Here is a 14,875-nt window from a genome sequence, read left to right as displayed (position 1 = left end):
TGTACGGTTTTTGGGAGGAGATTTCTGCTGCCCTGTTCACGCTGCCTTCTTGGCTTCGACCCTCATTTGGTTCTTTTTTATCTTGTTGTTTTGTTTCAAGCCTATTCTTTATCTCCTCATTCAGTTTTCACTGTCTGTGTTTGGTTCTGAGTTAATAGAAAGCATCTCCAGTTGCAGGATAGTCCTCGTGCAGGGAAGGTCCCCTGAGCAAACTGCGGGTGCCTAGTGGTTTTAACTGGCTGGCTGTAGGCCTACTGAGCATGAGATGGGGGTGTCCTGATGTCAGGACTCTCAGTGCTTGTTGGAGGAGAACATGGTTGGAGGGGTCCAATCAGAGGGCTTCCTTAGTAGCTCCTGATGGAGTTCACTCTTTCAGGCCCAGGTACAGTCTCCCAGAAAGCCCTGCCTCTAGCTACTATTTCCTTGCATTGGGTGGAGCAGTGGCATGGCCATGTTCTCCATGGGTTTGTGGTGACTGGCCCACTCTGCTAGTGCAATCTCAAGTCCAGGTATGGCCTCCAGGGAAGCCTCACTTCTGTGGCTACTGGCTTTAGAGTTTTCATTCATCAGCATTGAGCACACAGAGGTAAGTGGCTCTAGGGAAGCCTCGCTTCTGCAGTTACGTGGCAGCGCCCACAGTGCAGCCCTGGCAAGATGCACTCTCCACTGCGTCTGGGTGTGGGTAGGGTCTGGGAAACCACCTAGACTGAATCTTGAAACTGTGCATGCCCCAGCCCTACTCCCCCACACCACTTTTGATGTGGGGAAGCAGTGCTAACAGTGACACTCACCAGATCTGATCCAGAGAGAATTTCACGCATTCTTCCACCAAACAGCAGGTGCTTTTCGTTCACTGGATTGGGGTTTTTTTTGCTTATCCTCTAGATGAACTTGAAATGTGACATCTTTCTGTGCCTCAGGACAGGGTTTGTGCCCAGTCCTCTGCGGGTCATTGCCATGGGGTGAGGTTCCCTGCGTTACCATGTGTTCCTCTCTCCCGCTGTTTGTATTTGATTTTTCTGCCCCTGTTGTGGTGAAGCTGCTCACTTAGCCAGTCCTCCATACTTCCTGAAATTGAACCGCTCTGTATGTAGGTGAAGATTCAGTGTGAAGGTAGAAGAAGTAGATTCAAGGTCTCTCTGTGACACTATCTTCCCAGAAATCACTACAAAGAGTATTTTTAAGTGAAATGAATTTCCTCCATCCTGACACTCATCGTTAAAGGCTTAAGGAATGTATGTAGTATATATAGATTATAGCAATTACAAAGTGGTTATTTTTCTATTACAGTCCTGGAGTGAGAATACTGCTGTATTATAAATACTTACAGATTTTAACTTTTCACATGAACAGATAACCTTTGTTTTCAGAACTGCTAATGCATATTTATTTATCTTAATGGCAGGTGTTTTGGTGCATTGCTGATGAACTATGATTAAGCTGTAGGTTAAAAAGCTTTTTAATTTTTTAAGTAAAACCAATTAAATATTCTTGCCCTTATTTAACAGTTTTAAGTGTTCAGCTTATGTCAGTGCATTATTTTGCCTTATTGTCTCTTAATTTTTAAAAAAGGAGTCTATAATAAACTCTTACCTGAATTCTTAAAGTACATTGCTCTTCATATGAAGAAATTGAGTATATAAGGAGTAGAAGAGACAGCTCTGAAGCATTAAAAATACTAGAAATTCTGTTAAAATCTCACATGAAAGAGTTACGAATACTTCATTAATTAGTAGACATTAACACAGTAAAGCTCCTATTGGTTTTATTGGAATTCAAGTGTTACACGATTTGTTTGCCTTTACTTATCGTGGTTTTGTTTTTTCAATAGGCAGGGAAACATGAAGCCATTGTGAAGAATGTACATGACCTACTGGCAAAGTTGGCTGGGAATTTTTCTCCAGAACAACTTGATCATCTTTTTGATTGCTTTAAGGTTGTAGTTTTAAATAATGAAGAACTACCATATAATTTTAAGTAGAATTCATTAAGCAGACATATCGTGTGTTTAGTTAAACCAATCATCTCTCGTGAAGACTTGGTTGTTGTGTATTACCAGCACAAAGACAGAATCATAAACATTTTTCATTCAGGTTACTTTAAATTCTTACGGCAATGATTCATTTTTACTTTTGATTAAAATAAACTGTAGAAAAACATGGAAATGTTTCTTTTAGTGGAAAGGGACATCTGATACAAATACAGAGTGAGGCAGAATGGTCTTTGGGGTAATGTACTCAGGCATATAGAGGCCAGAGTCAGAAAAAAGTCCAAGAGTCTCTGAGGTCACATTTGCATTGATATAAGGGGCCAATAGCCTTTTCTTTTTTTAAATTTTAACTCTTTTTTAACTCTCTCTGATTGTTAAGATTTGGACAATTTGTGGATCAAGAACATAAAATTATATGTCATTGCTCATGAATCTCTGTAACCGTAGGCATTAGAATCACTATGATTTTTGTTGAAATAACAATTACATTGCTGTTGGCAATTTAAGTTTGTGCAGTCACATGAGAAAAGTTTGGCATTATCTCTTAACATGTATGTTCTTGTGTCCTATTACAAAACTGTTAGATTTCTGAATATATACCTTGATGAACTTACATTATATGTACCACGGTACATGTTCAGTAGTTTCTATCGGTGAGTTTTTTGTATGAACCCCAAAATGAAAGGAACTCAGATGTCTGTAAGTAATGATATAGTGTAATGTAATAATGGAATGCTACCAACCATGAAAATTAATACTGAATAGCAACTCAGCAAATGAAAGAATCTTAGTACATGTGATGAAATCTGTACATATATTTTAATCCACTGGGGTTTATGATAGGTAGGCAAGGAAATCAGTATTGGGAAGTTATTGTGTAACTCTAAATGTTAATTTCTGAGATAACTTCTGAAATGGTGTATCAGTAATGGCCATAAGGACAGAAGGAGTGAGTGGTGGCAAGTCCTCCTCTTTGTATGTCAGAAATTCTCAAGATGGTATAAGTATAACCTTAATAAAAATTCCATTATCTGTTCATGCCCTTTTGTCTTACCAATTGTTGAACATGTATTATTAAGTAAGCATCATATTTTTTTGATATCGTTAATGTACAATTACTTGAACATTATGGTTGCTAGACTCCCCCTATTATCAAGTCCCCCCCACATACCCCATTACAGTCACTGTCCATCAGCGTAGTAGGATGCTAGAGAATCACTACTTGTCTTCTCTGTATATACTGCCTTTCCCTTGTCCCCCCTGCTACATTATGTGTAAGCATTTTATTTTTAAGTGTTGATAAATCTGGTGATTCATACTACCAAATAAATGTTTTATTGTGTAGATACGACACATCTTACCCATTCATCATCTGATCAATATTTGGGTATTTTCCATTTTTTGGTAATTATAAATAATGGTGTGAATGTTACTGTACACATTTTTGTGTGGACATAGGTCCTCAGTTCTCTTGGAGATATAATAGTAGAATTGCTAGATCATGTAGTAACTAAACAGAATATTTTTGAGGAATTGCTAAGCTCTTTTCCAAGCTGTTGGTCTCATTTTACATTCCCAACAGTGTATGACGGTTTCAGTTTTTTCTCATCATTGACAATGCTTGTTATTGTCGTTTTTATTTTTACCATCCTCATGAAGTAGAACAGCTACCTCATTGTAGTTTAGATTTGCTTTTCGTTAAAGGCTGGTGATGTTAAATATATTATGTGTTTATTAGTTATTTGAAAGTCATCTCTGACAAATTCCAGTCCAAATCATTTAGTTATTTCTTTTTATTTTTTATTCAAAACAATCCTTTATACATTCTGTATACAAATCCCTTATATCATGATTTGCGATATTATCCTTTACAGGTTAGGTTACAAAGTGTCTTTCCACTTTCTTTATGTTCTTTTCATTACATAAGTTAAAACTTCTTTTTCAGGTGAATTTCACGTAACATAAACTTAACCATTTTAAAATGTACAATTCAGTATAATTTAGTACATTCAGTGTTGTGTGAGCACTCTTCTTTTGTCAAGTTCTAAAATGTTTTCATCACCCCAGCCATTTATCTTTCCACCCTTTCTTTTCCTGCTCATGGAAAAAAAGCAATCTGCTTTCCATCACTGAAAATAGAACGTTTTCATTTTCATGAAAACGAATTAAATTTCTTTTCAATCTGTATTTTTTTGGTCACTTGTGCTTTAGTTTCATATTTAAGATGCCATTGCCTATAGCTTCACAGACTTTAAAAGGTGTTTTCTAATAAGTGGTTTTAGCTTTTACATTTAGGTCTATATTCCATTTTTAATTAATTTCTTGGATATGTCATGTGAATATCCTTTTGCATGTGAATATATTCAGGTATCCCAGCAACATTTGCTTAAACAGACTATTCTTACAAGAACTTCCCATCTAAAGTCAGTTAATCATAGTTACAAGGGTTTTATTTCTGGGTTTTTTTGTTATGTTTTTTCTGTTTTTTCTTATTCTATTTTAACACTAATCTCTGTGTTATGATTTTAGCACCACACTGATTCAGTTACATAACTGTAGAACGTTTTCAAGGTAGGAAGTGTTTCTTCTCTTTATTCAAGTTTATTCTCATGAATAAAACATTAAAAGAAATGAGTAAATGATTTTGGATAGGAACTTTTTCAGAGATGACACTCAAACTTTTCCTTTTTAAGTCCATTTTGCCTAGTGTAGGTCTTTTGACTTTGTATTTTTTTAAATTAGCTTGTCAACTTCTGCACAGAGGTTAGGTGGGATATTTAGAATAAGATTTTTGGAAATTAGCTTGCATTGTATTGCCATTGTAGTAATAGTAGTCTTCCAGCTCATGAATATGCACAATTTTTGCATTTATTTAGAGGTGTTTTTCCATTTACTTAGGACTTCAATTTCTTTCAGCAATGCCTTTTTAGAATTCACCCCATTTTTGTTAAATTTCTAGTGAAGTAATTTACTGTTTTTGATGTTACCTGTAAGTGGAAGTAGTTTCTTCAGTCTTAAACTGTTCTTACTCTGTATATAGAAAACACACCCCTTACAAAGAAATAATGTTGATTTTTTAAAAATTCATTTTGTGTCCTGCAACCATTATATTTACTACTTCTGATAGTTTTTTTTTGAATGGATTCCCTAGATTTTCACTGTGCAAGATCAAATCATTAGCTAATAGAAAGTTTTACTCCCTCCTTTCCATCTGGGCACCCTTTTGTTTTCCCTTGCCTGATTATCCTGACTAGAACATAATAGCACATTGTTGAAAGAAGTAGCAAAGTGGGCGTTCTTGATGTTAGTCAGAAAGCTGACAGTCTTTTGCCGTTAGTTATAATGTTAGTTGTGAGGGCTTTGTAGATGTCATTTATCAGATTTAGGAAATTCCCTTCTGTACCTAATTTATTATTTTAATCATGGAAAAGTGTTGCATTTAGTCAGTTGCCTTTCTGTATCTACTGTGATGTATGGACTTTTTGTCTTTGTCCTATGTTTACATTGATCTTTGTATATTCAAAGTGTTACACTTCTGGAATAAATCTTACTTGTTGTGATGCATAATCCTCTTCTGTGTTGGTGGATTTAATTTGTGAGTAATTTATTGAGGGCATATTTAGATTTTTAAACTGTCAAACTGTTCAGCAGAGTAGCTATAATATCGCACCCATATTATGAATGATCCATTTTCTCCACATCTTTCTGAGAATTTGAGGTTGTCGCCCTTTTTTTCTTTATTCTCATAGATGAGTTAGAAATATCATAGTTAAATTATATTTCCTTAACGGCCAGTATGTTAAAATACTTCCTTACTGTGTGCTGAATCTTTAGTGAAATACTTCTGCATGTCATTTTCCTGTTTTCTAATTGGGTTGCTTGTTTACTCACTGTTGAATTTACAGAGGTCTTATTCTATTCCAAGGCCTAGTTGTTCATTAGATACCTGGTATGCAAATATTTTTTCGCAGTCCTTAGGTTGTGTTTTCATCCTCAAGATCTTTTTCCAGCAAAAGTTCTTAATTTTAAGGAAGTTTAATTTATATCCCCTTACGTTATGTTAGAGGATCACACTTCTGGTGTCACAACTAAGAATTTACAGCCTTCCTGTAAATACCAAAGAATTTCCCCTATGTTGTTTTTCCTGAAAGTATTGCCGTTTTACAGTTTAATATGATTGATTATGAACTGGTTTTGTTTATATGTAAGACTTAGGTTGCAGTTCATTTTGTTAGTCCCCTATGTATCTGTAGTTGTTATAGTACCATTTAGTGAAAAGCTTTCATTGCACCTGTGTTTATTTACCTGTGCACCTTTGTCAAATGTTAACTGAGCGTGTTTGTATGGAACTATTTCTGGGTTCTTTGTTTTGTTTCATTCGTCTGTCTCCATACCACGTGGGTCCTGTACAGTGTTAAAGGGAAGTAGGTAAAGCAGACGTCTTTTTTGTCTTAGGGAGATTGAAAGCATTGGTGTTTCACTATTGAAAATAATGTTAGCTGTATTTTTTTTATGGATGCCTTTCATCAGATTGAGGAAGTTCCCATCCATTTGTATTTTATGAGAGTTTTTGTCATGAGCGGTTTTGTCAGATTTCTTTTTTCTACATTGATAGAAGTGATTGTATCATTTTTTTATTTTCGCTGCTAATGCAGTGGATTGTACTAATTGTTTTTCAATTACGGAATCAGTATTGCATCCCTGGAATAAGCCACTCTTGGTCATGCTGCATTATTTTTATATGTTGTTGAGTTCTGTTTACTAACATTTTTTTGTTACATACATATGTTACATAACATAACACATTGTTATGGACTTTTACATGTGTATTCATGAGAGGCACAGTCTGTAGTTTTCTTTTTTTGTGTTTAAGTGAAGAAGTGTTTTTTTCCTCTTACATTTCTGGGAGAAATTATGAGCAACAGTGTTACTTCTTTAAGTGTCAAGTAGAATTTTTCAGTAGAGCTACCTGTTACTGGTGATTTTGTTTCCGGGAGTTTTAAAATCATGCATTTAATTTCCTTAGTAGTGCTAGTTCTACAGTTGTCTTGTATTGGTTGATATGTCGTAACTGTGTTTTCCAGTGATGTGATTGATTTCATGTAAATTGACAGTTACAGTTGTTGGGTTCTTTCCAGCACTCACTCCCTATTATCTTACCATATCTGCCACAGTCTATAGGGGCATATCTCTTGTTTCATTCTTGATTTTGTTACTTGTGTTATCTCTGTTTTTTACTTTGTTTTTTACCTTTGTTCACCATGCTAGAAGTTTGTCAGATTATTGATCCTTTCAGAGAACCAAGTCTTTATTTCATTAGTTTTCTCAATTTTTATTTTCAACTCTATTCGTTTTTGTTCTCCTCTTTTACATTTCCTTCCTACTTCTTGTTTCAGGTTTTATTTTGTTCTTTTCCAGTGTTCTTAAAGTGGCTTTGATTATTCATTTAAGCATTTCCTGTGTTCTCATATATGGATTTAATTCTATATGTTTCCCCCTTGCCACTGCTTTCATAATTGCATATATTTTATGTAAATTTTGCTGCATTTGATTTTCACTTATAGTTTATTATGTTTTTAAACTCTATTAAGGCATCTCTTGAACAACACAGAACTATGTTAGTTTCAAGTATTAGAATATTTTTCTGTCATCTTTTCGTTTATTGAGTTATAGTTTGATTCCAGTGTGGATGGAGACACAGTTTTACTTCCATTCTGTTAAGTTTGTTAGTGTTTGTTTTATCACCCAGGATATCATCTGTCTTGGTATGTTTCCTGTGGGTACTTTGAAAAGAAGTTGTATTCTACTATGGATGAGTGCAGTGTTTCTGTATATGTCAAGTAAATCCTGTTGGTGGATGGGTTTTTTAGTTCTTAAGTATTTTTGCTGATATTCTGTCTAGTAGTTGTGTCAGTCACTTAGAAAGGGAAGTTAATTTTCTGCCTCTCATTATGAATTTGCCTGTCATTTCCTTTGAATTATGTCAGGTTTTGCTTCACATATTTTGCATCATACACATATTTGGTAATTACACATTTAGGTTTGCCGTGTCTTATTGGTGCACTGACCCATTTCCAATAGATACGTGTCCCGTGCATTCTCTTGATAATTTTTTTACTCTAAAACATGTTTGATACTGATATAGCCACTCCTGCTCTCCTTTAATATTTAAGTATCTTTTTCCAATCTTTTACTTTGAGCTTGCCTCAGAATCTTTTCATTTTACAAAATAAAGAACCTCTGTTAATCTTTGCCGTAGACCATGTGTACTTCCTAGTGATGGATGAATTGTGAGGGCTTAAGCTTATTTTTGGTCTTCTGTGTCCTCTGTTATTCATTTCATCTTTATAGTCCACCCATCCTGAGTTAAGTATCCATTTTTTAAATTTCCGTTATGTTTTGTTTTTTTTCTCGATGGCCTTGCAGAATTTGTATGGCTGCTTTAACATCTTTAATAATTGTAACATCTTGTCACTTCACTTTAACATGTGTTATTCACCTTTTTTTCATTCAGTTTAACATCTTCCTGATTCTTGTTATGTTGAGTAACTTAGAACCGAAAGTGAAAGTTTTTTTTCCTCTAATGAGACTACGAGGACATTTAAACCTTCTGTTTTAACTGTTTTTTTTTTCTGATACCACCAAGGCAGGGGAAGAGGAGAAATTCCCTTTTGTTACTGTCTGTCAGATAGAGCTCTGAGTTCCTCTCTCATCCTCCCTGTTTCTTAGGTCGACCATTCCTTGCTCCTGGGCCAGAAGGAAGTTCAGACTCCCTGTGTGTTCCATGGTGGGGGTGTTCTTATTACTGCTGAGCCACAGTAAATGTCCTGACTGTCCACCAGGCCTTCTTTGACATCACTCAAAAGTAAGGGCTTCTTGTTACTTTTGGCTGGCAGAAGAAATTCTCCCTACTTGGGCTTCTCTTTTATCACTCAGGTGTTGGGATACTTTGTTTAAAGTCTTATGAAGTGTAGGTTCCCCACTCAACTTTTTGTGGTGTAGGTGGGTAATGGTCATAATTTTTTCTGTATCATTTGTCGGGATAGGATATTTGTTTTCTATCATACCGTGTTGCCCCTTTCTTGGTTCTTTGACTATACAGGTGTCTTGTGGCGGGGAGGTGCCAGTGGCGGTGGGGGGCTCTTACATCATCTGCATGCATCAGTGTTTCCATATTGCTGGCTTCTTCCAACTTCAAGACCATGGTATTTGAAACAAAAGAAAATCCAGGGAAGTCAACGACCTTGTTCCTCAGATTTTGAAGTCCTAACTATTCTGCTTGCTTTTCTCTGGTTTACAGATTATATTTGTTTATGTATAATTCCCAGATTTTTAAGTTGTGTTTAGTGGGAGAATATTTTGTTTTCTCCAACACAAAAGTATTTTTTTTCTGGGGGGGGTCATTTTAAAGATTATTCTTGGTCAACAATTTAGAATTTTTCAAACTTCTTTTCTTCATGTTCGCTTTTGTTAAAAAAGTTTAAAAAGTTCATGAACATGTCTCTCCAGGCAAGGGAAACAAAAGCAAAAATGAACAAGTGGGACTATATCAAGCTGAAAAGCTTCTGTACAGCAAAGGATACCATCAGTAGAACAAGAAGACATCCTAGAGTATGGAAGAATATATTCATAAATGATGTATCCAATAAGGAGTTGACATCCAAATGATGTAAACAGCTCACACAACTCAGCAAACAAAAAACAAATAATCCAATTTAAAAATGGGCAGAAGCAAGAATGGACTAACAGTTACCAAAGGGAGAGGGAATGGGGAGGATGGATGGGAAGGGATGGATCAGGGGGAGCATTACAATTAGCATACATAGTGTAGCAGGAGGGGACACATAAAAGGCAGACAGTACATACAGAGAAGACAAGTAATGACGCTATAGCATCTTACTATGCTCATGGACAGTGACCGTAATGGGGAATGTGGGGGGGCCTTGATAATAGAGGGAGTCTAGTAACCATAATGTTGTTCAAGTAATTGTACATTAATGATACCAAAAAAAATGTAGGCAGAGGATCTGAACAGAAACTTCTCCAAAGAAGAAATTCAGGTGGCCAACAGGCACATGAAAATATGCTCCACATGGCTAATAATCAGAGAAATGCAAATTAAAACCACAATGAGATACCACTTCACACCAGTTAGGATGGCCAACACAGAAAAGACTAGGAACAACAAATGCTGGCAAGAATGCAAACAAAGGGTTACCCTGCTACACTGCTGGTGGTAATGTAAATTAGTTCAGCCATTGTGGAAAGCAGTATATATGGTGGTTCCTCCAAAAACTCAAAATAGAAATAACCATTTGACCATGAATTCCACTCCTAGGCACTTACCCTAAGAATGCCGCAGTGCAGTTTGAAAAAGAGAGATGCACCCCTATGTTTATCGCAGCACTATTTACAATAGCCAAGAAATGGAGGCAACCCCTACGTGTCCATCAGTAGATAAATGGATAAAGAAGATGTGGTACATATACACACAATAGAATATTATTCAGCCATAAGAAGAAAACAAATCCTACCATTTCAACAAGATGGATGGAGCTAGAGGGTATTATGCTCAGTGAAAAAAGCCAGGCGGAGAAAGACAAGTACCAAATGGTTTCACTCATCTGTGGAGTATAAGAACAAAGAAAAAATTGAAGTAACAAAACAGCAGCAGGCTCACAGAACCCAATAATGAACTAACAGTTGCCAAAGGGAAAGAGACAGGAGGATGGGTGGGAAGGAAAGGATAAGGGGGAAAAAGAGGGCATTACGATTAGCATGCATAATTTAATTCGGAAGGGACACGGGGAAGGCAGTGTAACGCAAAGACAAGTAATGATTCTGTAGCGTCTTACTGCACTGATGGACAGTGACTGTCATGGGGTATGTGCTGGGGACTTAATAATAGGGGGAGTCTAGCAACCACACTGTTGCTCATGTAACTGTGCATTAATGATTCCAAAATAAATAAAAGTTTAAAAGGCCTATTGCTTTATGGGTCCACCCTGTTTCTCAACACAAACTTTTCCCAGTTTATTTTCATTGTAAAATACATATGCCATAAACTTCACCATCTTAAACATTTAATGTACAGTTCATTTGTAAATATGTTCATAATGCTGTAAATACGTTCATAGTGTTACGCAACCATTACCACCATCCATCTCTGTGGCTCTTTTCATCCAGTTAAACTGATTATTTTATTCATTAAATTAATGTTAATGCACCAATTTCACTCTCACTATGCTTTGACAGCCCTCTGGTTTGACTATATGATTTTGACTTCTGTAATAAGTACCTCATGTAAGTAGAATTACACAGTATTTATTTTTGTGGATGGCTTATTTCACTGAGCATGATGTCCACAAGTTTGACCCATGTTTGTAGCACATACGAGAATTTCCTCCCATTCAAAGTGATTAATATTCAATTTATGGATATGCCACATTTTGCATATCCAATATTCTCTTGATGGATACCATGTTTTAGTCGCTGTGCATAAAAAATCCTGCTGTTCAACACTGGTGTAAAGATGTTTCCTTGAGACCCTGCTTTCCATACTTTTGGTTGTTTACACAGATTTGGAATTGCTGGGTCATAACATAATAGTTTCTAATTTTTTGAGGAACTATACTGTCTTCTATACCACTGCCATTTTACATTCCCACCAACAGTGGCCAAGAGTTCTATTTCCTCCACATCGTTGAAAACACTTGTTTTCTGTTTGTTTTCTTTAATAGTAGCCCGGCTGATGGGTGTAAGGTAATATCTCATTGTAAGTTTGATTTGCATTTCCCTAATGATCAGTGATTTTAAGCGTCTTTTCATCTGCTTATGAGCCTTTTGTGTATCTTTGGAGAAATGTCTGTTAAGTCCTCTGCCTGGTTGTGTTTATCAATCGGTTTATGTTTTTTGTTGCTGAATTTTAAGACTCCTAAACATTTTGTATCAGGTATTCTTTTTCATCCTTTCAATGTGCAGTTTTGAAGTTAGTAGTTATAAGAGTTTAAGTTGTAAATAGAGATCTTCTTTTTTTTCCTGGAAGTTCGATCCTTCTGTCCCATGAGTACTGTCCTGAAGAGACTTGGGTAGTGTTCAGTTATACACTTAATTTGTTTTTGGATGTTATGAATTCAGTATACTTTATTGAAAGCCATGTAATTAAAGCAGTGTTGATATAAATATATGCATGAATTTGATATTTATGTAATTCAAGTATTTTCTTCTAGGCAAGTTGGATAAATGCAAGTAAAAAGCAACGTGAAAAGCTACTTGAGCTGATAAGTCGTCTTGCAGAGCACGGTGAAGATGACATGTTGGCACAGAAGGTGTTGAACCTTCTTTGGAATCTGGCCCACAGTGATGATGTGCCTCTAGACATCATGGACCTTGCTCTTAGTGCCCACATAAAAATACTAGATTATAGTTCTTCCCAGGTATGGGAGTGTTTTCTTTGCTCATTTTTTTTCTGACTTTCTTCCCTCCCAGTTAGGATGACTTCTTGAGAGGATAGTGCCATTAATTTTGTTCCTAAAATAATTTTGAAGAATTAACATTTATCATAAACGTCTGGCTTCCTCTCACTTTTTCAGTAAGTTTTTTATCATTCACTAAGTGTGTATCACTTTGCTAAATGAATCTGTGTAGATAAAACAACTGTATAAGTTGTTTTAAATGTACGATGGTGAACTAGAATCATGAAGTGGTAGTCAGTAGTGACTTTGGAGGTAAGGTAGATTATGGCTGAAAAGAAGTCCATAAAATTAACGGAACTCCAAATAGAGCTTTTTCCCTATGGGCAAATCACAACAGCTTTATGCCTTTTTTTTTTTTTTTTTTGCTGATTTTATGTGTTTTTATACTAATTTTACTTACATTCTTTGACTTTCTCCTGGATTTCTATCTGTGGTTTTCCATCCTACTAACAGGTGGTTTAAATAATTTAGTAAAGATGATATGTTCCCTTAAAAAAAAAAACGACTGGGCAGAGTTCTCTGCTTTCAGTTGGACTTGAATTTAATCATGGTCAAGATACAGTTCTCGGGTTTTGAAAACCGGATAGTTGTGAGGGTTCAGAAGTATTTCCTGAACTGAATGACTTAATCAGAAATATGTCATACGTACACACACACATATAGACATAGATAGGTGAATAAACTCAAAGAATAGCTTTACCTGGCATATTAAAATCCCTTAAGATGTCACTTACAGTTTGTGGGCCAGTAAGTCCTGTTGATATAAACAAATTTATTTCAGTTCTGAAGATACAAACTAAAATTTACCAACTTGTCCTTTACAGATAGATTAAAAACAGGGAGCTTCATAGTTGTCAGCAATACATTGTATTATTTGCAATAATTCATGTAGAGTTTCAAATTTTTCGAAGGAAAAAAATTCAATCGTTTCATCAGATGATAGTGTTAACACTGTACTTGATTTACACTGTTTATGAATGTGAATCAAAGCAAAATACTTGGTATAAACCCTGAACTGTTACTTCCTCCTTACATTTCTTATTCGTATCATTGCCTTAACACGGTGCCTTACACATTGCCCCATTATTAAGTACTGGGTTTCATGGAATTTAATAAAAGTGTTTTGCTTTTTTCATCTTCAGCCTTCATTCGTCTTTGTTATGGAAAACCAATAAATACATCGTTCTCTTTGCTATCAAGCCCAAGATGCTTTTAAGAGCCATGACAAATTTAATATTCATGTATAAATATTTTTAAATTCATAAAGATGTGCAGAATTCAACTCCACTCATTATTTTCACATCCAGATGTTTTTCTCTGGGAAATGGTGTGAAGACACCACAATATTTGTGGACGTAGACATTCTTTACTGTTCATACAGTGAAAAATGGAAACCACCTAAAATCATGAATTGTACTCTGTAGTATATATTGTGGCCGTTAAAATGACTATTGATGTCCATAGTATTTAATGAAAACACTTATAGTATGGACCTTATTTTGTTTCTAAAAACAGACGTACAAGTGTTTGTAAAATATTCTTCCAGCGAAGGTGTTAAATGAACATACAGAACTGTCTTTTCCCCCACGCATGTATGCACAAAAACAGAATCATTACAGTTAAAATTTTGTTAGGTACTGAAATCTGAATTTCTGATTACTAGTGATCTTAGGTAAAAATCTGGAAGGAGGTAAATAAACCATGGCAGAATATTAGAAATGAACTTAGTCTTTTAATATTCTTAGTTTTTCTTTAGGTGATTACTTACACTTATTTTCTCTAACATTGTTTGTATATTGGTTTGTTTTTATTTTAATGATTTTTTTCCTTGCAAAATTATACTGTGACTTTATTGATGAAATACACATTTCACTGATCTTTGTTCTTTTTAGGAAAACAGGCTAACGCCAATATACATGTTTTTGCTCAGTTTTATGAGTAAAAATGATATATCCACATTTTACGATTTGTTTTCAAAATCAAATTTCTTGTTAATGTGCCTAAATTCTTGGGATTTATGTTTTGGTAGATAGATTTCTGAATTCATGGATCACTGAATTTGTATAGTAGTGTTTTACATTGTGGAAGTTGAGTGAAAGTTTCAAAATAAGAACATACTTAAAGCGTTCTGTTGGAACCAACATCATAATTTTTGTGATGCTTAGCCGAGAGGTTTTTCTACTTTGTAACTCTCAGAGTAATTTGAAATTAGAGTTATGTTAAATACTGGTCCATATAATCATAACTTTTTGTTTGTTGTATAAGGATCGAGACACACAGAAGTTGCAGTGGATAGATCGCTTCATAGAAGAACTTCGCACAAATGACAAGTGGGTGATACCCGCACTGAAACAAATACGAGAAATTTGTAGTTTATTTGGTGAAGCCCCTAAAAATTTGAGGTAAGACT

General features: G+C 35.3%; 1 protein-coding gene across 3 annotated transcripts in view; it reads left to right on the top strand.

Moving 5' to 3' along the window:
- Positions 1 to 14,875, top strand: part of LOC130682131 (probable ubiquitin carboxyl-terminal hydrolase FAF-X) — a 165,887-nt gene that overhangs the window by 33,840 nt on the left and 117,172 nt on the right. For 2 of the 3 annotated variants that reach the window (XM_057496270.1, XM_057496268.1), the window contains exons 10-12: positions 1,832 to 1,936; positions 12,220 to 12,426; positions 14,731 to 14,867. In XM_057496270.1, coding sequence (XP_057352253.1) covers positions 1,832 to 1,936; positions 12,220 to 12,426; positions 14,731 to 14,867 — 449 coding nt within the window. The remainder of the gene's footprint in view (positions 1 to 1,831; positions 1,937 to 12,219; positions 12,427 to 14,730; positions 14,868 to 14,875) is intronic. The other variant, XM_057496269.1, reaches the window with a different exon arrangement.

This window comes from Manis pentadactyla, chromosome Y (genome assembly GCF_030020395.1).
Source record: "Manis pentadactyla isolate mManPen7 chromosome Y, mManPen7.hap1, whole genome shotgun sequence".
NCBI classification, from domain to species: domain Eukaryota; kingdom Metazoa; phylum Chordata; class Mammalia; order Pholidota; family Manidae; genus Manis; species Manis pentadactyla.
Note: the sequence above shows the minus strand (reverse complement) of the source record. Positions and strands in the feature narration are given on the sequence as shown.